Source organism: Carcharhinus amblyrhynchos, chromosome 19 (genome assembly GCF_965287045.1).
Source record: "Carcharhinus amblyrhynchos chromosome 19, sCarAmb.v2.hapA, whole genome shotgun sequence".
Taxonomy (NCBI): Eukaryota; Metazoa; Chordata; class Chondrichthyes; order Carcharhiniformes; family Carcharhinidae; genus Carcharhinus; species Carcharhinus amblyrhynchos.
This window is the reverse complement of record NC_137342.1, coordinates 17,477,035-17,504,544: the sequence shown is the minus strand read 5'-3', so window position 1 is coordinate 17,504,544 and position 27,510 is coordinate 17,477,035. Positions and strand designations below refer to the sequence as shown.

At 40.2% G+C, this 27,510-nt stretch overlaps 1 protein-coding gene across 4 annotated transcripts in view; it reads right to left on the bottom strand.

The window, feature by feature from the left end:
* Window positions 1-27,510, bottom strand: part of apaf1 (apoptotic peptidase activating factor 1) — a 200,877-nt gene that overhangs the window by 104,364 nt on the left and 69,003 nt on the right. For 2 of the 4 annotated variants that reach the window (XM_080207306.1, XM_080207307.1), the window contains exons 12-18: window positions 25,781-25,965; window positions 20,294-20,420; window positions 18,600-18,725; window positions 18,305-18,436; window positions 13,825-13,950; window positions 6,225-6,389; window positions 1,950-2,078 (exon numbers count right to left, since the gene is read on the bottom strand). In XM_080207306.1, coding sequence (XP_080063432.1) covers window positions 1,950-2,078; window positions 6,225-6,389; window positions 13,825-13,950; window positions 18,305-18,436; window positions 18,600-18,725; window positions 20,294-20,420; window positions 25,781-25,965 — 990 coding nt within the window. Of the gene's footprint in view, window positions 1-1,949; window positions 2,079-6,224; window positions 6,390-13,824; window positions 13,951-14,557; window positions 14,583-18,304; window positions 18,437-18,599; window positions 18,726-20,293; window positions 20,421-25,766; window positions 25,966-27,510 lie in introns of those variants that run through there. The other 2 variants (XR_013888964.1, XM_080207308.1) reach the window with 2 other exon arrangements.

Sequence of the window (27,510 nt, the reverse complement as noted above, 5' to 3'; positions counted from 1 at the left end):
CTTTCTATGGTGCATCTATAAAAGCTGGTGAGAGTCACAGCGGACATGCCAAATTTCCTTATCTTCTGAGAAAATAGAGGCATTGGTGGGCTTTCTTAACTACAGTGTTGGCATGAGGGGACCAGGACAGGTTGTTGGTGATCTGGACACCTAAAAACTTGAAGCTCACAAGTCTTTCTACTTCGTCCCTGTTGATGTAGACAGGGGCATGTTCTTCTTTACGCTTTCTGAAGTCGATGTCTTCTTGTGGGCCAGGAGAAACAGGATTGATTTACTGCCACTGCCACCAACCCCCACCCCCCACACTCCCAAGACCCTCATGGAAGTCATCAGCCATCCTTCTGCTGATTATGTCCTCATTCTTTCCTGCTGAAGTCAGCAACCTTCCCCCCATCCCTCATCTTAAAGTACTTCCCTCCTCTTAAAAAGGCCAGATACCGTCTCCAACAGTCCCTGGCTGTGGCCTCTTTGCACAGCTTTTCCCACCTGATGGATGGCTAGTCTGTTTATTTATCTGGCTACCAAGTGAGAAACGAAGAAAAACAAAATGAAGGCACAAATACAGTAGTAAAATACTGCAGAAGCTGGGGGCCTGGAATAAAAGCAGAAAAGGTTGGAAACATTTAACAAGTCTGACGGCATCCATAGAGACAGAAATGGAGATGGCTGCCGAAATTTTACCGCCCTGCCTGCTATGGGAACTGGAGCAGATGAGGGGTGGACAATAGATAGGTCTGTTGACCTCGGGCGGAATTTCATGGTTTCAGGGCGAGAGAAGCCAGAAAATCCCACCCAACATTTCAGGAGTTAAGATGAAAGACAATCAATCTGAAACATTAACTGCTTTTCCCTCCCCGCGGATGCTGCCAGACCTGTTGGGTGTTTCCAGCAAATTCTGTTTTTATTCAAAACAAATTATAAGGTTCTGCTGTTAAATTCAGCAGGATCTCTATGTTTCCAGCTTTGCTAGGTTTCTCCCTCCTCTGCACCTCCTCGTAATTATTGGAGCTGGTGGATTGGGAAATGCAGCTGATATTGTCCACTTGGATTTTAGGAAACCCTTTGACAATTTCCATATTGGTGATTAATGGCTTCAACAAGGAGTCATGGAATACGAGGCAATATGAAAGATAACTCGGGAAATTTAGGTTATGAGGAAATATTAAGGGAATTAAATGTGTTTAGCTTTAGAAAGAGAGATTTGAGGTAACCTGCCTGAAGTTTTAAGTTTATGCAATCCATTGCCATAATTCATCAACGCATATCAGGCAACAATTATAGGTTCAAATACGAGGGGCCCCAAGTTTATGCAGAAAATGACTAAGCTATAAATACAAAAGAACATCGGACTGTTATTTTAACCCAAAGGATAAGAAGTATAAATGTTCCCAGTTAAAACTGCTGAAGCAGACAACGTGAATATCGAATGTGTTTCTAGAGAAAGGGACACATTGAGATGTGTCTCAAGTGGATAAAGAAGATGAATGGGCGAGGATGATTCTGGGGAAAGGAAGAGATTGCCCCCAGGCACCTTTTCCTGTTCTTAGTTCTGAGGTGGTCACGAAAATTTGACTCCAGATAGAAAACAATTAGTATCCAGCCACTTCTCAATGTGTCCCCTCACATGTCTGCTCACCTTCCACTGTAGTGAGGTACATTTCCCATCCTGCTATTGGTGCCTACGTCTACAATCCTGCCCTCTGAAACTCCAACACTCTTCCCCCCTTCTCCTCCCCCCCAACTTAAACCACTCCAATGCGCAAAGCAAGTCCCCACCATCAGAGGTCTTCTCAAATCTTTAACCAAACTTCAGTCTCCTCACTGAACACTCGCACAAAAATTTGTGGCCCATTTCTCTTGTTAAGGGCCTCAGGAATGCTTTTTTTTTTAAACACTGAAGGCACTATATAAATGTATGCTTTGCAGGACCATAGATTCCATCCACTTACCTCGACAGAATTGTGCGACATGGCCACTGCCAATAATGGACTAGTAAGAGAAACATCACAAGACTGAATAGTGCTATAGCTACTTGTCATTAGTTCAGTTATGAGGTCACCAGTCATCACATCAAAAACCTGAAAGATAAAACAAAACGCTATAGAACTAACAAACAAATTGCAAAACAACAGACCCTTTGACGTAATGAAAATAAATCATCAATTAAGAAAGAGTAGGGGCAGCACGCACAAAAATCTCTCCACATTAAAATTATTTCTGCACATGTAATCATGAACAAAAGCATCACATTTTTCAAAAAGTATTTTTAGTACTGGACCAAATCTCCTCTGGCACCACTTGGAACACAGAATTGTACAATATGAGTACGGCTTGGTGGAGCAGCAGATTACATCATATGGATAGAATTAAATACATGATCCATCACATCACGTTACCAATCTCAGCTAGATAATCACAGCCAGCGTATCTGCAAGTGGTTTCAAAATAACATTTGTGGCGGCTTGGGGGCAAGTCTTTTGTTCACTTTTCTTTTCAGCAGATGAACCAATATGGTGAAAGGGATGAATTATTTTCTTTTAAAAAAGTCATACATGCCAGAAATACTGTATTTGTGCCATTTTGATTCTGCCACTCGAAGTTTGGCATTTTAACATGATAAACTGGAATTAGCAATTGAAGATTGCTCACCCACTGAGTATATTAGTTTAAAAACTGATCAGAATGCTGTAATTATTGTACGAAGGGAGAGGGATAAGTTGCAGGTCAATGTGGAGTTCACAAAGAAAATGACATTCTACTAAAAAGAGTTGTGACTAAACATAGCAATTCGCTACTTACATTTAGTCACACAATTTTATAAAATTGATTTAAAAATTGATGCGGTTTAATAAAAAAACTCTCAATTATTCAGTTCTAAAGAAAGAAGGCTAAAATAGACAATATTTATTCACCGCACAACTCAAAACGTACTTTATACAATATTATGGATAGAACAATGCAAGTATGTCTTAGTCAGGTGCCGGAATAGGGGGATTTGTTTTGTTGCAAATTCTAGCTAAATGCTAGCAGCTTTAAAGTAGACAGGTTCTATAATTAGCTGATTACTTAGCTAATTCTAGAATGTCTACTTACAACAGTAATTACAGTATAACCAATTGAGCGATTGCTGTGTGCAGACTTGTTTGTGTAGCTTCACCCATGTTTTTCTCTGCATTAAATTCAAACTTTTTTTTTAAACCATTTGGTGTGTTACTAATCATTGTGAATCATAAAATGGAGTGATGGCATAAAGCTGACTTAGTTTGCTGTGCCAGCTCTAAGAGGTGAATGCTTCCCATATCACCTATCTGGAGCCAGGTGACTCATACAAAAAAGGAAGAGGAAGAAACAGATCAAAATTAGGAAGATGGAAAATATAAAATTAAGGTTTTTTTTTACATTTACCTGTTTTTTTAGGTTACTATTTTAGTTGTCCCATCACTCCCTTTGATGTGATTTACACTGAGGGGCTTACAGCAAATCACACAATTTGCCAGAAGATGGTGACATTGCCAATTCTCACAATACAACACATTTGGACAAAAAAGACCAAAATATGTGAGTTCTTAGCATTTATCTGTCCAACCACGTCTACACATTGAGTGATTACTTCTCTGGGAAAAAAAATGAATCTCCATTGTAGTAGATTCTTGAATTCTATTCTATAAATTGTTGAGTTTAGTAATATATCATTTATAAAGGTCCAACGTTTCCTTACTGTAAATATTCAATACTCTTTTTGAATTTATACTCTCTTGCATATTAGATATATATTGGACCACACGCTATGATAGGAATAATGATGAGGCTATCAATGTTCACCACTATGATTGCATAAATTGGACAGCAACTTCTGGCATCTATGCACATGCAGTAAAATATGGAAATCATGTTGCTGTCAAATTTTCCTTGCACCTTGACAAGCTTCACAACATTGAAATGCATGAAAAGCCTATAGCTGCAGCACTGGCCCACAAGTTATGTATTAAACATGCCAAGGTCAGGGCCAGTGCATTCAAGTGCAAGTGGATTTTTAATGGCATGATAAATCTTAATTACTGCCAACCAACCCCTCTGGTCCTGAAAATTTAATTTTATAGGTACGGAGTCAGAATCCTTCAGAATTTACTTATCATTGGAGATGTAAGTAAAATTATTATTTTTACATTTTCCCTCTGCCTTTTATCTCTCTTACTCCCATTCTTTCTTTCCTTCTCTTTATGTTGTTTAGTGTATTTAATTTTATACTGAATTGAATATTCTAGTTTATACATCCTTTCACAGACTTTGCATGTTTCAGCGCACACACAAACACATGCACACACCAAATCTGCATAATTAATTTTAAAGAGATTGATTTAGATTTTTTGTTATTAGTATCCGTCTCTTTTCTTTATGAGGACCTTTTTTGTTACATTTAAATAAAAATTTCATATTCATTTTTCAAAAATTTTGTGGCAAGAACTTTTACATTTTTGCTTACAATCCTCACACAATTTGTGATACATAGCAAAACATTCAGTTTTCATATTCACCCCAATTCCTTGCCCTTTACTTTTATTAGTTTGCATTTTAAAACAGAGTAAATGATTTCATTTATTAACCAGCTTTTCTTTTACAGTAGATTTTGCTTCATTCTGGATCTACTTCAATTGTCTGGATATGTGTACCCACAACACTGGAGGAGCTTTTGACACCACCCTGAATGAATTAGCTTGCTTGCTCAGTGCCCTCTTACTGAACTCAACATTCACTCTACCCATCTCTAAGCCTTGAGGTTGCAGTCTAAACGATTCACAGGATATTCTGCAGCAACCCAGTCCAGTTAGAAGGCTGTTCCTTTGAGATAGGGGAATAATGACCAAGAGATTCAGATGAATGGTCTTGACTGCTAAAGGGAAATCTATGATTATCTTATATGCCTGTATCCAAGTGAGCAATAGTGCAAAAGGGATACAGGTGGTGCATTACTGAACATGGTAAGACTAACAACGTATCCTCAAGCAGAAAAATTAGTTTAAGAAATCCTAAAATGAAGACTCGTCTTGGTAATGCCACCCTGATGCCAATTAAACAGCAAAATAAGTGTCGGTGGACTTTTCTGAGGGTATTTCAAGAGGAAGTTAGAGTGCAAAGGCATTCTGACCTTCTGACATTCATTTACATTGCTGGGAATCATTTACCTCAACTGGCTCATGATGCAAAACAACACCAACAGTGCAGGTTCAATTCCTGTACTGGCTGAGGTTATTCATGAAGGTTCTGCCTTCTCAACAATACCCCCTCACCTGTGGTGACCCTCTTCAGACGCAGTCAGGCATCTGAACTAAAGCCACATTGAATGCAATAGTACTCAAGAGAAGAACGGTGTTACTAGCTCCTTGTGCCGCATCCATTTTTTCAGATGCTGATTTGGATACGATAGAAAAAAATTGTTTAATATGACTGGAGCGTTGGTCACATCAAAGTGAGGCTGTGCAGTATTGAAGTGGAGTGGGGAGGAGGGGGGGGAAATAGGAAAAGACTTAGTCGACCAGATTAGCTTTTGGAGAGTACATCCACAACCCAAGCCTGTTTGGGTACAATCTGCTCTCTCATTCTTCTCTTACCAATTATACTCTTAGAGTATTTCACTGGCTGGTTGAATACATTCAAGGCATTTCTCAGGAATGTCCCTATCCAATCTATGTACAACTGGCCAGCTATCACATGACAAGACAAAGCTCAAGAACACATGCAATGTTGGTTCCAAAGCACTCAGAAACCACATCTTTGAACTTTGTTCATTTCATAATTTTTGAATTACATGGAAGCAAAAAAGCGCAGCAGCATAACAACCAAACTAAAAGTGCAAGCTGAAAGCAAACTAGGTCAAGCATAGCATTGGAAGGGTCGGGAAGAAAACAATTAGGGAGAAAATAGTACCAGAGGGAACAGGACAAGCAATGAACTCACAGAAGAGGAAAAATTTGTATCCTCAAGTTAGCAGAGAGAAAGGATTTCACTTCACTTCAGAGCACCATAGAAAACAACAGTAAATGTCTCAAAACCCAATCCATCAAAACCTAAGAGAAATATCACAAGAAACTCCAATAAATTCCAAGTTGTTTTAAATTTAGTGAAAATTATTTTCATTTTTTCAACACACTATTTAAACAGCAAATCCCAGTTTAGTAATGAGGCACATCAAATCTTATCATTCACAAATGTCGGATAACACTCACAAAGATAATATTTTTTGCAGCTGCCATGATTTGAGATCCATCAGATGACCACATGCAGCACTTTAGCAACACTTCGTCCTCTTCATCACTATCATCATCTGGTTTCTGGAATTGTTTATTTACATCAAAGCACTTCCACTCATTAGCAGAGAAAGTGCCCCATAGCTGCAAAAAACATAAAACAGTATTACTATATCAGCTACTAAAGAAATGCAGCTATTTTCAAGATGAATCAAAGATACTTCTATTATTTGAAAAACGAGACTGGAAGTACACGTGCATTTGATGTGATGTATTATCACATGTATTGGCATACAGTGAAAAGTATTGTTTCTTACAAAGCGTGCTGTTCATAGGGGAGAAGTTAAAGGCGAGGGCGTAGAAAATTGTTGCAGTTACAGATAGGGTGAAGAAAAAGATCAGCTTAATATATGATAGGTCTATTCACAGTACTGGTATACAGTGAAAAGTATTTTTTTTGTATGCTATATCGACAAAGCATACTGGTCATAGAGAAGGGAAGAAGAGGGTTGCAGAATGTAACCTTATAGTCGTAGCTAGGGTGTAGAGAACGATCAACTTAATACAAGTCAGGTCCATTCAAAAATCTGATGGCAGTAGGGAAGAAGCTGTGCTTGAGTAGGGTACGTGACCTTTTGTATCTTTTTCCCAACGGAAGAAGATAGAACAGAGTCTGTCTGGGAAGCGTGGGGTCCTTGATTATACTAGCTGCTTTTCTGAGGCAGTGGGAAGTGTAGACGGAGTCACTGGATGGGAGTCTAGTTTGCATGATAGACTGGGCTACGTTCACAACCCTTTGGAGTTTCTTGCGGTCAGAGCAGGAGTTATAATAACCTGTGATTCATCTGCATAGATGCTTTCTACGGTGCATCTGTAAAAATTTGAGAGTCATTGCAGACATGCAGAATTTCTTTAGCCTCCTGAGAAAGTAGAGGCATTGGTGGGATTTCTTAACTATAGCATTGGCATGGAAGGATCAGGACAGATCATCGGTGATCTGAACACCTAGAAACTTGAAGCTCTCGGCCATTTCCGAGAGCTGGACAGCACAGTGACACAGTGATCAGCACTGCTGTCTAACAGTGCCAGGGACTCAGGTTCGATTCCTGGCTTGGGTAACTGTCTGTGTGGAGTTTGCACATTCTCCCTGTGTCTGCATGGGTTTCCTCCAAGTGTTCCAGTTTCCTCCCACAGTCCAAAAGATGTGCGGGTTAGATAGATTTGCCATGCTAAATTGCCCCTTAGTGTCAGGGGGAATAGCTAGGGGCATGTCCTCCACTATACTTCCTGAAGTCGTTGACTATCTCCTTCGCTTGACTGGTATCATGCATTTGCACGAAGAAACCCTATTAGGATTATACAACTGCTGGTTACCATTTAGATCAGTTATTACAAAAACTGCCCACTGAAAAATGAAAAAAATGTCATCCCATTTTACTGGCACTCTGAAAACTCAAAGTGATGGCACAGAAATTCTCCTCCATGATGACCATAACTTTGATGGAAAAGCTGCAGAAGCCTTAGAAAATGGCGTAAACTCTACATGCTTGGGTTTTCCTCTACTCTTCAAAGAGGCAGCAAACGAACAGTAGAATTCCATGGAAATTAACCCGCAAGAATTTTTTGCTTAATTCATTTACGGGATGCGGGCATCACTGGCTAAGCCAACATTTATTGCCCATCTCTAGTTGCCCTTCAGAAGGTGGTGGTGAGCTGCCTTTTTGAACCGCTGCAGTCCCTGAGGTACAGCTATATCCATGGAGCTGTTAGGGAGGTAATTTCAGGATTTTGACCCAAGAATTTGGGGGGGCTATCAGAAAGTTTCTAGGGTGAAAAAGGCTCTCACTTTCTCTGGGATCATCCCCACCATCCTTTCCCGTGTTCCTTTTGACCCAAGAAATGTATCAAATTCCTATCTGAAACCACCTGTATAATTTGGTTCAATGGTCCTTTTTGGTAACTTATTCCAAAAATGTCTATACTTGGGTCTTCTCCCATTTGCAGTTTCATAAATTTAAATTTATGCTTCCTGATACTTGAACCTAACATTGTGAATGATTTGCTTCTATCAATTCTGTCAATTTTCTTTCTAGATAATCTTGAAAACTTCAATTAGATCCACCATGTCTAATTTCCTTTAATTTTTCCTCAGACAACTTACATTCTTCTTAATACTCAACCACCTGTATTGGTTGACCTTATATCCCCTAGGCTCAATAATATCCTGCCTGTGATAAGTTGAAAAGAGCTACTTGCAGTGCTCCAGATTAAGGTCTGACCATTGCCATATTCAGCAATAGCTTTATGCTTGTGACTATATCACTCTTTTTTTGACTGACTTTATCACTACTGAATAACTATGTTGACATTTTTATGGATTTATTCACAGTAACTCTGAAGCCTCTTTCCAGATAAAAGATGGAGGTACCTTTGCTTTACGGTGACACAGTAGTTAGCATTGATGTCTCACAGCGCCAGAGCCTGGGTTTGATTCCAGCCTTGGGTGCCTGTCAGTGTGGGGCTTGCACATTCTCCACGTGTCTGTGCGGGTTTCCTCTGGGTGCTCCGGTTTCCAGTGATGTAAATGCGTTGTTTACATTTTAACTCCCAGAAAATGTCCCTCAATTTAAAAACTGTATTACCTAACTACTGTTGATGCTTTACAATATGATCTTTTGTTTCCCTCTGTCTCGCTTCTTTTCTAAATTTTATTTTCTGTCCTTTAACTTCTGTCTCCCTCTATTGTCCACAGGGTGAGATAAAGGGTGATACAAGATGATTAAAAAGGTAGAAGCTAATTTCTTTTCTTTGCGAGATTTTTGCTTCTTAGCTCTTAAATCAATGTACTCCCTTGTACCTTCTCACAAAGATCTGCTTGATCATAGAATGCCTACAGTGCAGAAGGCAGCCATTTGGCCATCGAGTCTGCACTGACAACATTCCACCCAAGCCCTATCCCCACTTATTTACCCTACTTATCCTCCTGACACTAAGGGGCAATTTAGCATGGCCAATCGACCTAACATCTTTAAACTGTGGGAGGAATCTGAGCACCCAAAGGAAACCCACACTGACATGGGGAGAACATGCAAACTCCACAAAGACAGTGACATAAGGCCAGAATTGAATCTGGGTCCCTGGCACCGTGAGGCAGCAGTGCTAACCACTGTGCTACCGTGCTGTCTGTGCTTGCTCTGCATTTAGTCTCCAGTGACTTACTACGATCACAACTTCTGATCCATCTTCAATGTTCCCTCTTTGCCATCTCTCCCTTTTAACATATGCTCACAGGCCTTCACCCAGTGCTATCATCCCCCACCTGTTTCCCTCACACCCTGTTAATCCACCTGCCGGTTTTGGGTCGCATGCTTAAAGCCTCTGTGGATCATTCCCTTCCCCAAGAGCCTCCAGGCTTCCCATAGCCAGAAAGTTTCCAGCAATACTCCAAAGGTTTCTACCAGTATTCCATCCTTCCTCGGGGAATACTACATTCTGGCTTCCTGTATCAGTGACAGCAAATGGGCATCGGAAAGCCTGCAAACCACTGATTTGTCACACACCGTGGAGAAATGGAAACCTAAACAAACTAAATGAACCAACATATTGCCAGCAATAGGGATGGCAAGGAAATAAATTAAGGGGCTTTAACTCACTATCTACATGGTACAAGTCAGGAGTGTAATGGAATATTCTCCACTTGGTGGGATGAGTGCAGCTCCAACAACATTCAGTAGTTTGACACTATCCAGGTCAAAACCACTTGCTTAATTGGCAGCTGATCCAGTCATTCGCTCCAACACCAATGCAGCAGTAGCAATGTGTATAACCTACAAAATGCTCTGCAGCAACCCGTCAAATAGCCTCCTGCAGCACATTTCATGCAGTTGACTCAGTAGCACAGAACTTGACAATTGCTGAAAAAAAGAGGCTTCCTTTGTCAAAGTTTTTCGTCTGGGTCTCATCAGGACAATTCACAAGAAAATGCCAATGGAGGGGAAACAGCACATTCATACGGTATGAGACGAGAATGCTGATTGGTTGGCAAGTGGACTCTGATACGAATTTCAGCGCTAATGTGATGCTAGGTACGTAAGCTGTATTCCCTAAAGATCACAGTCATGATATGACTACAATTTCTGATTCCGATCAGAACTCTTCACTCACCTGACGAAGGAACAGCGTTCCGAAAGCTAGAGGCGTTTACTATCAGATCAACCTGTTGGACTTTAACCTGGTGTTGTGAGACTTCTTACTGTGCCCTAAAGGTTGGCAGATTGTATCAAACAGCATGTCCCTTACACTGTTTGCAATGCACAAGGTACACACCCTAAGTACAGACCCAACTAGCCCATTATTTGCAAAAACACAAAAGTCTCCAACATCAGAGGTGATTCTGTGATTGGACAAAACTTATTAAATAATTCTCAGTGTGCTAACAATTACGCTGACAACCAAATCAGGCTTGCAGTGTGGCTGATTTGCGTATACCAGAAGCTACATAGAGTCCAGTCTTTTGCAGACAGAAAGAACATGTACAGACCATATGCCCATTTCAGCTAAACGAAACAGAACAAGGTTCATTCCCCAGGGCACTGTCATGACCATAGTTAAGTTGGTTGATTTAAATGTCAAACAATGTTGGATAGTTAATTGTCAATCACAATTAACTGGTGCATTCTCCATGACAACATCAATCAGAGTCCACTTGCCAACCAACCAGCACTCTTTTCTCATTCAGCATAAATGCTATTTCCCCTGACACTGGTACTTTCGGGTGAATTGCCCTGTTGAGTGCTTCGACAGAAAATGTCTCGTTTTCAGCACTACCTTGCAAGCCTGTCACCTTCAGCACCTATAAGGTTGAGGGGCAGCAGATACATGGGAATACCAGCAAGCTCCTCTCCAAGCCACACAAACTCAGTGACAACAATATAGTTCCTGACTTGGAACCATATGTTGTCACAGACTTTTACAGCACAGAAAGAGGTTCTTTGGCCCATCGTGTCTGTGCTGGCCATCAAGCTCCTATCTAATCTAATCCCATTTTCCAGTACTTATTCTGTAATCTTGTATGACATGGTGTTTCAAGTCCTCATCTAAATACTTCTTAAATGTTGCAAGGGTTCCTATCTCCATCACCTTTCATGGAGTGAGTTCCAGATTCCCACCGCCTTTTGGGTGAAAAAGCTTTTCCTCACTTCTATAAACCTTCTGTCTCTTAACCTAAATCTACATCCCCTGATTGATGTCCCCTCTGCTAAGGGGAAAAGTTCCTTCCATTCCATCCTGTCTATGCATCTCATAATTTTTTTACTCCTCATTCTTGTACCCTTTCAGCCTTCCCTGCTCTATGGAAAACAAGCCCAGCCTATCCAGTTTCTCTTGCTGGCTGAAACGCTCCAGCCTAGGCAACATTCCAGTAGATCGCCTCTGCACCGTCTCTGGTGCTATCATTTCCCTTCTATAGTGTGGTAACCAGAACCACACGCAGCACTCCAGCTTTGGCTTAACCAACATTTTATACAGCTCTATCATATCCTCCCTTGTTCTTACATTCAATGCCTTGGTTAATAAAGACAAGTATCCCATACGCCTTTTTAACCACCTTATCTATCTCCCGAGATCTATAGACATAGACACCGAGGTCCCGCTAATCCTCTGTACTTCCCAGAGTCCAACCATTCATTGTATATTTCCTTGCCTTGTTAGTCCTCCTAAAATGCATTACCTCACACTTTTCAGGGTTAAATTTCATTTGCCAATGTTCTGTCCATCTAACCAGCCTAAGTGTATCAGCCTATAATCCAAGGCTTTGCTCCTCACAATTTACCACATCACCAATTTTTGTGTCATTTGCAAACTTACTTATCATACATCCTACAATCACTTCCAGGTCATTAATGTACACTGCAAACAAGGGACCCAGCACTGATCCTCATGGGACTCCATTGGACACAGGCTTCCAGTTACAAAATCAATCTTCAGCCATCACCCTCTGCATCCTGCCATTCAGCCATTGTTGGATCCAGTTTGCCAAATTGCCATGGAATCCATGGGCTTTTATCTTCTTCATCAGACTCTCGTCAAAAGCCTTATTGAAGTCTAAGTAGACTACATCAACTGCAATATTCTCATCTACACACCTAGTCACCTCCTCAAAAAAAATTAAATTTGTAAGGCATGATCTCCCTTTGGCAAAGCCATGCTGAATATCCTCGATTAGCCCTTGCTTCCCTAAATGGAAATTATTTCCGTCCCTCAGAACTTTTCCCACCACTTAAGTTAGTCTCACTGCCCTATAATTTCTTGGTTTTTCCTTACTTCCCTTCTTGAATAATGGTACCACATTAGTTGTTCTCCAGTCCTCTGGCACCTCGTCTGTGGCCAGGGAAGACTTGAAAATTGTCAGTGCCGCTATAATCTCCATCCTTGCTTCCCACAGCAGTCTGGAATGTATCTCATCTGGCATGAGAATTATTATCCACTTCTACGCTTGTTAAAATGTAAATATTTCCTCCTTCTCAATGTTAAGTTGCTCAAGTAAATCACAATACCCCTCCCTGATTTCTAAACCTACATCATCCTTCTCCAAAATTGTTCCTTCACTGCTGATGGATCATTATCCCAGAACTCCCTTCCTAACAGCACTGCGGATGTACCTACGTCACATGGACTGCAGCAGTTTGAAAAGATGGTTCACCAACAAGGACAATTAGAGATGGCAACAATGACCTAGCTAGCAATGCCCACAACCTTTGAAAGAACAAAAATAAATACTTGTACACTATTAAAAAGTAGCCAGCCGTCCACAGACAGTGGGAGGGGGAGCTACAGGTGTCCATAACAAGGGAATAACAGATCCCAGGATGTCATGCAGAGGGCCAGTGGAGTTGGAAAGGAAGGAGCGGAAGTCAGGTAGGATTAATGCGAAAATTAGCTTTAAAATAAAACTTTGAATTTAGGCTTACCAACAGGAAACTGGCCGAGACATACTGAGAAAAAAATACTTTAATAAAACTTTGCTGCAGCACCATCTAGTGAAGCAAATCTGGGAAGCTGAGCTTTGAAATGCAGCAGCACCACGTAATGTTGGGAGAATTGAATGCTTAATGTCAATCATGCACACAGCTAAGTCAGTATATTTAGGCACGAAGGAGCTGGTGCAGCAAATGCTAAACACGTGCTAGATGAAATCTTTACTGCCATTGTTATTCGTACTTAAACACATCCTCTGCCACTCGTGGAATTTTGTTACCCAACCTAACATCCTTAACTGAAGATGCTGCTGAATAACAACAGCACTCATTTTTTTCTCCACAAAATTCATATTGAAGCATAATCATAGTCAAAGTCTAAAATCAGTATATTCACATTATTCCATCCAGATTTTATGGAATAAAGATGAAGGCACGTCAAACATTTTACGCAGTTTGAACTTCTACTTCCCTGCACGTAGGATACACGTGATTATTTTGTTAAAGGATTGAATTGAAAGAGTGCAATGTCATTTCTGTAACATCTGCGAATGCACAGAATGAAATGCAGCTTAAACGGCAAAAGAACCGAAGATGATGCATACCTTCACTGTTCCATCATTAGAGCAGCTGGCTAGATATTGGTCATCAGGTGAAAAACTGCAATGGTTAACATAATCCCTGTGGCCAAACAATGTGTTCCTACAGCCTTTTCCTTTCAGGTCCCATGTCTAGAAAATACAGAAGAAAAGTAACATTAGATTAGTTGAAAGGGAAAGAAAATTTAGTTCTCATTTCAGCACTGCATTACAAGCATTTTAGCCTCTATCCTTTTTGGAAATGTGGGGAAGGCAGGTTCAGATTATTGATTTGGATGATCAACAATGATCAGGTGGAATGGTGGAGCAGGCTGAAGGGACTGTATGGCCTGCTTCTGTTCCTATTTTCTAAGTTTCTCTGTTTTCTTAGCCTGAAATAATTTGAAGTCAAATGTGTAGAAAATGAATTGCTCCTAATGCACAATACATTGCCCTTACTGCAATAACTTTTGGGTGCAAAGATCTAAGTGCAGCATGCTTTAAAAATTCACAAAGCAAAAACTAAAGTGATCCGCAACATGCACAGTGACTATTAAGACATTAAAACATCAAAAACAAACTTAAATTTAGAAAAAAGCTGCACGTAATATTACTGGAAAACAAATTTGCTTTACATTTCCTAGATTATATGAAATACTGCAAAAAGCAAGTACATTGCACAGCGCTAAGAATCCATCTATCCAAAAATAGCCTGCAACTGTGTGACACATTACTGTGTACAAAGTGATGCAGTATGTACCTGGTGGTGTTAACTCCATGAGAAGCTAATGCAACAACAAAAATGAAGCATTTTAAATGCATCCTACTAAAAATATCATTTGTACGTGGTATACAGAATCAATTAAAAACTTGTTTAATTGTCTACTGCAGTGTCTTTATCCATTTAATCAACTATTGTGCCATTGGCTTAAGTTTTCCATTACTCAATACCCATTTTTAACATATCTTCATAAACTTCCTGAAGTATCCATCAGATCATTTTAACATCTACATCTATTATACTATGGGAAGAACATCCGGCAGGCAATATAAAATAAGGAATGCAGGAGTAGAGAGATCTGGGTATACATGTGCAAAAGAAACGAAGGTGGCAGGCCAGGTGGAGAGAGGAGGTAAAATTTTATTATTAACAAGGGCACAGAATATGCAAGGAAGTGAAGGTGAACTTAGGATAATAGTTAGACCTCAACTGGAGTATTATGCAAAGTTCTGGGTGCCACACTTCAGGAAGGATGTGAAATGCATTGGAAGGAGTGCAGAAGAGGTTTACAAAAATGGTTCCAGGGTGAGAAATTTCAGTTATGAAGATAGATTAGAGAGATTGGAACTCTTCTCCTTGGAGAGAAGCAGGCTGAGAGGAGATTTGATGGAATTGTTCAAAGGGGCTGGACAGAACAGATGAATTACTTGAATATAAACAGTGTGCAAAAGTATGGGAAAAAGGCAGGAGAATGGCATTAAATCATAATGTTCATTTAGAGAGCAGGTATAGGCATGGTGGGCTGAATGGCCTCCTTCTGCACTGTAGCAATTCTGTAATCCTATGAATTAATAACCAGGAGTAAACATAAATAGCAAATATGCAACAATAACAAATATATTCTAATCAACATGGCTTTGCACAGGAATATGTTATCTATAATGCCTTAGATTTCTTTGAGGATATTCCAAGGGGACAAGGGAAACTCGGAATCGCAAAATTGTTACAGCATAAAAGGAGGTTCTTGGCCCATCACGTCTGCACTAGTTCTCCAGCAAGCATCATGACTTACTGTCATTGTCCTGCCTTTTCCCCACACATCTCCACATTGTTTTTATTCAAATAATCATCTAATGCCCTTCAGAGTGCCTCATTTGAATTGGCCTCTTCCAGGCTACACTTCCAGGCAATGCATTCCAGCCCTGAATTACTCGAATGGGAGGAAGTTTCTTCTTGTGTCACATCTGCGACTTTTGCAAATCACTTAACATTGTTGTCCTTTTGTTCTTGATCCTTTTACAAACTGGAACAGTTTTTCCTAATGCAGCCCCCTCATGATTTTGAACATGGCCCATACGATGTGCTGCACTGGTTTCTCCAAAACCCTCTATTAAAACCTAGACGGACGCTGAAAGCAGCAGAAAGTCAAGGCAAAGGTTAGATAAGCAATCAACCAAAGGAAAGAAAACTGCAGGTAAATTCTGTACATACCTTGGTGGGGGAGTACTGAGTGGTCTGCCCCTGTTTTGGAAAAAGGTCTCTACTGGTTTTAGCCAAGTTAATGATTTAGGGAGAGAAGCCCAATACAAGCTCTTCATGTTTTCATGAGATACCAAACTAGGTTGCCAACAACCTGAATTAATATAGCACATTTAATGTAGGAAAATATCCTACTCAGTCAAAAACAGGCTACAAAAGATGTAAGAGGTATCGGAAAGGGTGATCAAAAGCCTGGTCAAAGACATTGGTTTTAAGGAGAACTTTATAGGAGGAGAGGGATGTGGAGAGACAGAAGGTTCAAAAAAGAGAATTCCAGAGTAAGGAGTCTTGATGGTTAAAGGTGATGAAGGGGTGCATAAAATCTCAAGAATTAAATCAGGAGGGGGGTTGCACAGCTGGAGGAACCTCCACAAATAGGGAGGGCTTCCAAACAATGAATGGATTGAAACATAAGAATTTTGAAATGGAATTTTTGCAAGAGCCAACATAGATCAGGAAGGATAGGGGTGACAGGTGAGCAGCATGTGATTTGGCAGCAGAGTTTTGGATGAGCCTATATTTACAGAAGGTGTAGGATGGGAGACCAGACAAGTGAACACTGGAATGGTCAAGTCTGAAGGTGACAAGACACAAAGTAACTAAAGGCCTAAAATGGGGAGCCAAGAGAGTGGTGTTGGTAAATTCTGCAAATATGCTGACAGACTCAATAAATTCAAGCTATTAAGTGACAGTAAAAAAAACATATTAACTATATATAACCACATATATTAAGGGCAACATGGTGGCACAGTGGTTAGCACTACTGCCTCACAGCACCAGATTTGATTCCCAGCTTGGGTCACTGTCTGTGTGGGGTCTGCACATCCTTCCTGTGTTTGTGTCTAGATCTCCAGTTTCCTCCCACAGTCCAAAGATGTGCAGGTTAGGTGGATTAACCATGCTAAATTGCTTCTTCATGTCCAAAGATGTGTAGATTAGGTGGATTAATCAAGGTAAATGCGCAGGGTTACAACGATAGCTGAGGAGAGGGCCTGGGTGTGATGCTCTTTTGCGGAGCTGGTGCACTCGATGGGCCGGAAAAGTCTCTTTCTGCGCTGTAGGGATTCTGTGCTTCTATACGAGGACACCATGGATTGTGTAAAAATAACTAAAAGGATAATTAAAGATATATCAGAAAGTGATATGGGTGCTATGCAGTAGTAGATTCAGTGATGAATTTGTCAAATTACAGTGGGATTGCAATCAATGAAAGAAGTAAGGTGCTTATATTTTATCAGAAGATAGCACAGTAAAACTGCAGTGTGCCATCTGACTATAAGTTCATCTGTTCAGTTTTTAAAACATGCAAAAGGTAGTGTAAATTCGCTGTAATGGGTGCCCACCTTTGCATTTTCCCTTATTCTTTCATGTGGGTGTTATGAGAAAAGCAATTGTCCTTGAGTTGAGTGGCAACTAAGAGTCAGCAATGTGGTTGATTTCTAACTGGTCTAGCAAGCCACTTAATTCAAGGGCAATTATGGATAAGTGACAAATGTTGGCCTTGCTCTCAACGCCCACGTCCTACGAAAGAATAAAGAAAAAACATGAAAAAGAAAATGCTTTAAAAATTCAAAAACCTCACAGGGTATCCTTATTGTTTGCTTTTCATTGAATCACAGAATAACTTCACCATTTCTACATACAAGGAGTGTCACAGTGTGGGCCATCTACCATACAACTTCAAACTGTCATTCAAAAGTAAATTAAAGGAATACAAGTTAACTCTATTTCTTTAAAACAGTTCATATATTCTGAATTCCTGCTTAATTTTTTTTAAAAAACATATCCTACTTTTTTTTGCTTCTATGGATAATTACAGCTATATATAAATAGCTGTAGCCTGTGTGTACTGGTACATTCCTTTACAGTCTCAGAAGTGATGGGAGAATGTGGTGCATGTTGCACGCCCTGTAAGCTATAGACGAGGATTAGGTAATCATTTTGGAACCTGGACATGTTATCATGTACATGCCAGAAATAGGGCATAAATTTTCAGTCAAAAAAAAACTTGGTCTGCTCATGGCAAGCCTTGTCCAACAATGAACAGAATGTTGGGGAGAGAGGTCCAGTAGAGCTACACCTTAGCAAGAGTAACAGATTGCGCATTGCACGTTAAACACACACATTATTACAAAATAGCATTTCATTCAATTTACTACAAAGTACTGTCACAAGCTGCACTAGCATTTACAACAACTATACATCTTCAGAGTAAAACAGACCAAACTCAAAAGGTGACTCACTTACTTTCAAATATGTGTCATTGGAACAGGTCGCCAATAGAATCCTGTGCCGTGAATGTGTAAAACGACAATAATTGACTTGCTCATTGTGCTCATGGTACGTCTGAAATAACTGTCCAGTTAACACATTCCAGATCTAAAGAGAAAAAAAAATGCATTAGCTAGTAGGGAGTGGCCAATGCTATTAAGGCAGGACTATTAAACAACACACTTGCAACACAGCGCACTGCAAGCAGCTTCTAAACATGAAAATGTGACTGAGAAAAACAAGTAATCTATTTCTGCTGATGGTCTCCTACCTTAACTTTTGTGTCTGATGAGCACGTGGCTATGAACTTGTCATCTGGTGAAAATGCACAGCAGAGAACTTCATCATCATGTGCCAAGACTTCCAAAAGTTTCTCGCCTGTTTCACTTTTAAAAATCTACATCATAATTTAAAGAAAATAAGGAATTTTGAAACAAAGTTTTGCCACTTTGCAGAATCATTACTTCACTGATCCAAAGCAAACATTCTTAGACACGTTCCTGAACATGCACATACACCAAAGGTAATCTCAAAACTTTCCATCAGGTTCAGATTTATTATATTCCTTGATTCAATTAGCACTTTGAAGTGTGTATGCAGCAATGTACTATATGGTATCTTGTACAAAGGGGACATTACAATATTGTACTGTTCCTTGTCATACAGCTCTGGAGGGAAATACTTTTTTTTCCAATTGACTTCTGCATTGAGGTACGTTTTGATTCAACGCATGACAACTTAGCAGTGGGCTTGGCAGTAATCAGTGGGAATTGGAATTTTTGTCCTATGGTGGCTGTGTTATTGGATTAGAGACCTGGATTAATAATTCAGGGAACAGGAGTTAAAAATGTCATTTTAACAGTTTCAAAATTGGTATTCAGTTTTTTTTAAAACTGGGAATAAAAAGCTGGCACTAGTAAAGGTGGAGCTGGATAAAACTCCAACCAGTACACTCACATACCATAGGGAAATAAATCTGACGTTTTCGCCCAGCCTGGTCTGTATGTGACTCAACTCTCACAGCAGTATGGTTGACACTCAATTGTCTTTCAAGTGGTCTAAGCAAGTTTGTGTGGTTAAATAAAAAGCAAAAACGTTTTGATTTTTAAATTTCATATTAACTGCAGAGGAGGCAAGTTCCAATACAAAATTACAACAGTTTTAAGTTGGGTTGGGGTGACAACATTGGCGTCACAAGCTGTTTCCCAGGATTAATCTGCTCCCAGGTTGGCTTTTGGCCTGTTCTAAGCATATGCCTCCTACACGTCCCAATGCAGCCTTTCCAGAGCATTCCCTATCACTGATGTCACCAGAGCAATACCAAAGGGACACCCAACTCAAAAGATCTCTGGTTGAGTATATTTTTTTAAATGCTGAATGGGGAATTACTTCAAATTAAAAACATTCCTACTAAGCTTTTCTCCCTTTTCAAAAGAATGGCAAGACATGTTTCAGGAAACACATTATAATAAATGTGGTTTCATCAAGTTGTTTAACTGCAAGTGGTGCTACAGACTAAAACACAAAATAACATACGGCATGATGTTTAGAAATCAGGAGATAGTCTTAGGATAAGGGGTAGCAAATTTAAAACAGAGTTGAGGAGCAACTATTTCTCCCAAAAGATTGTGAATCAGTGGAATTCGCTACCCCAAACTGCAGTGGATGCTGAAACAGTGAGTAAATTTGAGGAGTTAGACAGATTTTTTTTATTGATGAGTTGAAATGTTATAGGGTGAAGGCAAGAAAATGAGGATAAGGAGCGTATCAGCCATGATCAAATGACAGAGTGGACTCGTTGGGCCAAATGGCCTAATTCTGCTCCTATGTCTTACAAACATTTGAGATACTTAAAAAATCATTACAGTATTACCCTTTTGCCTCTTATTTTTTCTAACACAATAGCAGGGTAACTCAGAACAGATGACGTAATTATATATTGCTATTTTAATGGCAGTTATTTACCTGTAAGGTTTTATCTGCTCCACAAGAAGCTATCTTCAATCCATCATAAGAAAAGCAAGCATGGAAAACAGCATCACTGTGAGGTCGAACAACAAGGCGGGACAAGTTCTGCAAGGTCTTCTTGTTCCTATTATTTGGAAATGTTTATTAACCTATGGCCATGAAGTACTTTGAAACACATTGTTCTAGCCATTTCTAAGCATTACAAAGTTCTGAATAAGCAACTTAGTTGGATAGAACAAATGCAAAGTTGAAAGTGGGGAAGAAGCTTCCACAGGAGGATAGGATGCTATAAAGGACCATGACTGAGAGAAAGAGTTTCAAAGTGAAATTGAAGTACTGCGAATGCTGGAAATCTGAAACAGAAACAGAAAATGTTAGAAATACTCAGCAGCTTAAGCACCATGACTGGAGAGGGAAACAGAAGTTATTGTTTCAAGGTGCTCATCTTTAACTGGAACTGGAAAGTAAGACACGTAACAATAGGTTTTTAGCAAGTACAGAAGTAGGGAGAACAGACGGAGACACAATAAGGAAGGTCTATAATAGACAGGAGACTAAATGGTACAAAGTAAAAGTGGATGGTAATGGGAAAAGTAAAGTGAAAGATGGGTCTAGGGGAGCTGTTAAGGGACAAAGCAAAATCATGACCAAACAAACCAAAAAATACAAAAAACAAGGAAAATAGATAACCAAATAAAGGATGGAGGACATGATTTGCGAGTTCCAGATCTTGGGATCAAGGTTTTTAAAGATTTTGCCACGAAAGAGAGATTCTCAAGATTGGAGGGGGCAGGGGCGCAAGGGATGATTTCCTCCACAACAGTTGGAAAATACCTGGAGTATCCCCATCAGTTCCACAGGGTAGACCAATGGAACTGTGGCCCTCAGACAATGATCCCCAAAATTGAGGACACTGAGGCAGACATCCTGCCCTATAAGAGTTGCCGACTACTCAAAGACTGGCAGCGCTTCGTTGTTATTAGCACCACCGGAAGCAGTGGAAATTGCTGGTAATGCACTCAACCACAGGCCCAGACTCATAGACCCCCAAATGGGTCAATCACAAAATGAAATGGCAGCTTTCGGTCTCATTTCTTCTGGTCAACCTGTTGCAAAGATTTTAAGGAAAGATTAACACGTGAGATCGGTTTTATATAACATATTTGTCAAGGACAGTTTGCCTCCTTATTAAGGAATAATTCCACCTATACTGCCTGCTGTTAAATTAGCCAAGCAGCAGTGTAGTTCCTTTTTGCTCATAATTTAATCACCTCAAATACAAGCATGATCTAATCCTCAACAGACACCCATATCCACATAACACAGGGAAGTGTCACTGAGTAACAATGGTGAGGGGGATATTTGTACAATATCCTCTTTCCTGAGCTCAGCAGAAATTTCCAGTTCAAAGGTGGGTGGAAGTAGCTTGGGTGTCACAGGAAAGAGAACATGGGTGTCGGCGGCAAGGACAGGGGGTGGTGGCTTGCGATGGCCCATCCACTCCCTAATTGCCTCTGGGAAGCCACGAGCATAGCTGACAGGCTTGCTGTTCAGCCTTTGGGAGGTGCGGGAGAACTGTGTGGCTTCCATTTAATCCATGGACCACTAAACAGCAGTGGGCTTAGGGATAATTGACACAGTTGGTTCACTAATGAGCCTAACTGACATCCCAACACCAACAGGCAGGATTCATGCATCATGCTCTTCCTGCCCCCAAATCAACTGGGGACAGTTTTCCTGACACAGGGAAACCAATGCCCAACTCTCTCAGGTCCCTGCGCCATCATGCTCGCCCTGATAGACTCAATTAAATTCCACCCCAAGAAGAAGAAGAAATGATCAAAGTTAGAAAAGCAGAGTGTGAGAATGGTGGGCTGGAAGAAATCGCAGAGATAGGCAGGGGAAAAAGTCATGTTCAATTTGTAGGTGTTATGGAGCAGAGAAACTAATTGAGGTCAACAAGATTGGGTAATGGGAAGCATAGTTCAGTGTGGGTACAGCAGAAACTTAGGGGTAGAAGGAAGTCGAGAATTGGACAAAGGAAACATCGCAGAAATCATGCCTTGACCAAAGTGGTCCTAACTAGCTGGCAGGGCTAAAAGAAGAGTTTCAGAAAGTGAGCACGGGACCAAGGAGTGGGAGTGGGGCAGAGAATTGAGGTGGCAAGCACCAGAGAGCTCAGGGTCACATATGTAGACTGAAGTTCCTGATCACAATACAGACCCACACAAAAACGGCAACACAGAAAACAAGCCATTCACCCTAACCAGTCACCACTGGGGTTTAATCTACAGCAATGCAGTAATAATCTCGTACTTGGTTTCAGTATCCCTTTATTCCCTTTTCTTTCAATCATCTACCTAACCAATGCTTAATACTGATATGGTCTTTCTTTCAACCTTCAACAATTTGCTATACTCCAAGGAGCCTGCTGTTTCCTTTCAAAACAGAAACAAATTGTGTAGTTTCAAACTATTTGTTCTGAAAACGCTTCAGTTCAAATTGTGTAATTTATTCCTGGAAGCTTCTTTCCACTGTGGCACTCATCGTGATCAGAATAAATGAAATGTAAAGGGAGGCAAGAAGCTCTGTTTTAGCAAACTCCTGATGTTATCTGAACAATCCATGTATTACTGGGCTGAAGACTCTCCTAAGGATACTTTAAATGAATGTATCTTAAATTAAATGAATGTACCTGAAATTAAATGAATGCATTTGAAATTAAATTAATTTTATGTTGAAGATAGCTCCAAAACATAATCTTACAAACCTCATAAATTGCAACATTTTAAAATAAATATAATACAGAAATAACAGCAGCAGTCCACAGTACTTCAAAATTTCAATCCACAAAATAAAACATCACTTTCCTCTCTAGTGCTGACAAATTCTGGGTTTCGGAGAGGTCAGAGTACTAACAAATTCAGCATATTTTTCGAACAAAAATAATCTCTGCTAGATAAGGCCCTTCTATTCAAGAGAAAAATAAGTGCAGCAAATGTTTCTGATACAACACTATCTTGCAGTTGTTTTCATCATTAGGTAAGATAGGAATAACAACATGGATTCATAAATGTTATAAACTGTAGTGGCGAATACACCACTATAGTAACTGACTTCACTAGTAAGTGTTTAGAAGACTGTGTGCCAAAGAAGTAAGTCAGTGTGTTCCCCAATTGGAAACCATGGATGAACAGGGATATCCACTGCTTGCTGAAGTCCAGGTCTGAGGCATTCAAGTCAGGCAACATTGACCTATACAAGAAATGATGTGGAGATGCCAGCGTTGGACTGGGATAAACACAGTAAGAAGTCTTGCAACACCAGGTTCAAGTCCAACAGGTTTATTTGGTAGCAAATGCCACTAGCTTTCGGGCTTCTGATCCTTCGTCAGGTGAGTGGAGAGTTCTGATCACAAACTCTCAGATCAGAACTCTCCACTTACCTGACGAAGGGTCAGAGGCTCAAAGGCTAGTGGCATTTGCTATCAAATAAACCTGTTGGACTTTAACCTGGTGTTGTGAGACTTCTTACTGTCTATACAAAAAAGCCAGATACAATCTGAGGAGGTCCATCAAAGATGCCAAAAGACAATATCGGTCCAAGCTAGAGTCCCAAGTTAGCCACACCGACTTCCGCCAACAATGCCAAGGTCTGCAAGACATAGCAAGCTACAAGGCATATAAAATCACCGGCTCCAATACACTGCTCCCTGATGAGCTCAATGCATCCTATGCCCATTTCGAGCAAGAGGTCAGTGAGAGCATGCCCTCCATCCTGGAAGCCCTGGATGAACCTGTATTTAGGGTCACTATTGCAGATGTCGGAGCAGCGTTCTTGAAGGTCAACCCACGGAAAACGACTGGCCTGGATGGGATACCCGGACATGTACTCAGATCCTGTGCGGATCAGCTGTTGTGGGTATTTTCAGACATCTTCAACCTCTCCTTTCAACAATCTCAGATCCCTATCTGCTTCAAGAAGACAACTATGATCCCAGTACCAAACAGAGTGCCTTAATGACTACTGGCTGGTGGCTCTGACATCCAATTAGTCATGGCACAAATCAATTCCAGCCTCTCAGACTACCTGGATCCACTACAGTTTGCCTACCGCCGCAACAGGTGCACAGCAGACGCCATTTTCCTGGCCCTGCACTCAACTGTGGAACACCTAGATAACACTTATGTCACACTCCTATTTATTGACTACAACTCAGCCTTCAACACCATTATTCTCACAAAACTCATCTCCAAACTCCATGGCCTGGGCCTTGGCTCCTCCCTCTGCAACTGCATCCTGAACTTCCTAACTCTCAGACCACAATCAGTAAGGACAGGCAACAACACCTCCCCTATGATCATCCGCAATACCGGTGTTCCACAAGGCTGTGTTCTCAGTCCCCTACGATACTCCTTATACACCTATGACTATGTGGCCAAATTCCCCTCCAATTCGATTTTCAAGTTTGCTGATGACATCGCCGTAGTGAGTGATGAGATAGAATACAGGAACGAGATAAGGTATCGCTCTTTCAGTGTCAACAAAAAACGAAGGAGATCGTCACCAAATTCAGGAAGCCTAAAGAAGAACATGCCCCTGTCTACATCAACAGGGATGAAGTAGAAAGGGTCAAGAGCTTCAAGTTTTTAGGTGTCCAGATCACCAACAACTTGTCCTGGTCCCCCCATGCCGACACTTTCGTTAAGAAAGCCCTTTCTTAAAACCAACGCCGTTACTTTTTCAGAAGACTAAGGAAATTTGGCATGTCAGCTACGACTCTCACCAACTTTTACAGATGCACCATAGAAAACATTCTTTCTGGTTGTATTGCAGCTTGGTATGGCTCCTGCTCTGCCCAAGACTGCAAGGAACTACAAAAGGTCGTGAATGTAGTCCAATCCATCACGCAAACCAGTCTTCCATCCATTAACTCTGTCTACACTTCCCGCTGCCTCGGCAAAGCAGCCAGTATAATTAAGGACCCCATGCACCCCGAATATTCTCTCTTCCACCTTCTTCCTTGGGAAAAAGATACAAAAGTCTGAGGTCATGTACCAACCAACTCAAGAACAGCTTTTTCCCTGCTGCTGTCAGACTTTTGAATGGACTCACCTTCCATTAAGTTGATCTTTCTCTGCACCCTAGCTACGAGTGTAACACTACATTCTACACTCTCTCGTTTCCTTCTCTATGAACGGTACGTTTTATCTGTATAGCGTGCAAGAAACAATACTTTTCACTGTATACGAATACATGTGACAATATAAATGAAATCAAATCAATTATCAATTTTAGGCAAATAAACTGAGATGGAATTGAAGCTTCCAGGATATAAAACAGATGGAAATCAAGTTATAAAAACAATTAACTTCAATCCCTTTTGAAGAAGATAGGCATCAAATTATTATGATATTTGCTAAATTAAGCTTTTTTGCTGAATTAAGCTTTTTTTTTAACATTATGCCACCTTCAGATACTGACATCCATTCCAAGTACACAGCTCCTTTTTTTGCCCATTCCACAGCCTGCAGGTTTGCCTGCCGATACACTTCAGAGGAATCCGGCTGACAAAGGCCCAACTGCACAATATCTGGGAAGGGTTTCTGCACAAGGAGATGGCCTTTCAAAGACAAGAATTCTTGAAAATTCTCCCGTACTGTGCTGTTCTGGAAAGGAAATAGTACATCAGTTTTCACCTTCATTATGTACATAATACAATATTAATAAAAGCTATAAAATATTATCAAAGCAAAATACTGCAGATGCTGAAAATCTGAAATGCAAACAGAAAATACTGAATAAACCCAGCAGGTCTGGAAGCATCTGTGCTGAGAAAAACAGAGTTAAGGTTTTGAGATCAAAACATTAACTGTTTCTCTCTCCATAGATGATGCCAGGTCTGTTGAGTTTATCCAGCTGTTTTAATTACAAAAAAAATTATGATTTCTGAAAGGATGGCAGATTAAAACACTCTACATTGTGGACCTTAAATCTCAAATTCAATGGAAAATAATGTCATATCATTTGAAATATCATCTTATTGTTCTGGGTTTTGGGTAGAAGTGACAGTGAAACCATCAGCCTTCGCCATTCTTACTCCTCATGGCCTTGCACCTTGCTCTTCAGCTTCTTCTAAGGATTACCAATTTTCAATTTTGAGCTGTCTAGCATCACGGTTCTCTTTCCCCCTTCTAGGTTTACATTCCTCTAATCTTACTTCCATCACCTCCTTCAGCAAGTTCTCACACTGTAGAACATGTCCAATCCAACCATGTTGCCTTTCCTCGATGATATTCAGTAACAATCTTCGCTCAACGATACTCACTATCGATCTTCCCTCGCTGATACTCTCCATTGATCTACCCTAAATGATATTCACTATCGATCTTCCCTCGACAATATTTACCGACGATCTTTCCTCAATGATACTCTACTGACCTTCCCTCGATGATATTCACTAACGATCTTTCCTGTATTTTCACCGTCTTCTCCACTATCCTGAAACCTCCTCCTTTGCTGTGACAAGATGTTTCCCAAGTATTTAAAATGTGATACCTGTTCTTGCTGTTGATCATTTACCTTGACCTCTTGCTTTCTCACTGTTAGACCTAATCTTCATTTCTTTTTACATTAATTTTCACTCTCTAAGCCGTCATCATTTTATTCATGTAGGAAAATTTGCAAATGACTACATGTAGCAGAAATTGCTAGCAAAGGATTTACAGATACTGATGAAGAGAAAAACTAACCTGGTGAAAGCTTACAAAATGAAAATGCAGCAGACAGAACTGTTAAAATCTCTTGTTTATGGAGAATAATAATGCAGAATAAATTATATTTGTATCAACTAGGTTCCTCATGGGTATGAACCACTCAGAGTGTAAAAAAAGGTTGGGTTGAATCTATGACTGGGCAAATTATACATATTCTGTAGAGAGAATGAAATTGATAGGTTGAATAGGTTTCCTTCAATCCATATTTTCTCATATTCTTAAGTCTAAAGCAAACAATTGATTCAACAATGATACAAAAATAAAAAGACAATGACACCCAGTATTTTTTTAATTATGATTTTAAACAGAATGAAAGCTTCCCAAGGTCAAGGCTTAAGGGAGAAAACATAGTCTATGGTCACTGAAGCTTAAACACTAAGCTGTGTTCTAATCATGTTTCTCATTTGGTAATTGGATGCTTTGAACCGAATTTTTCAA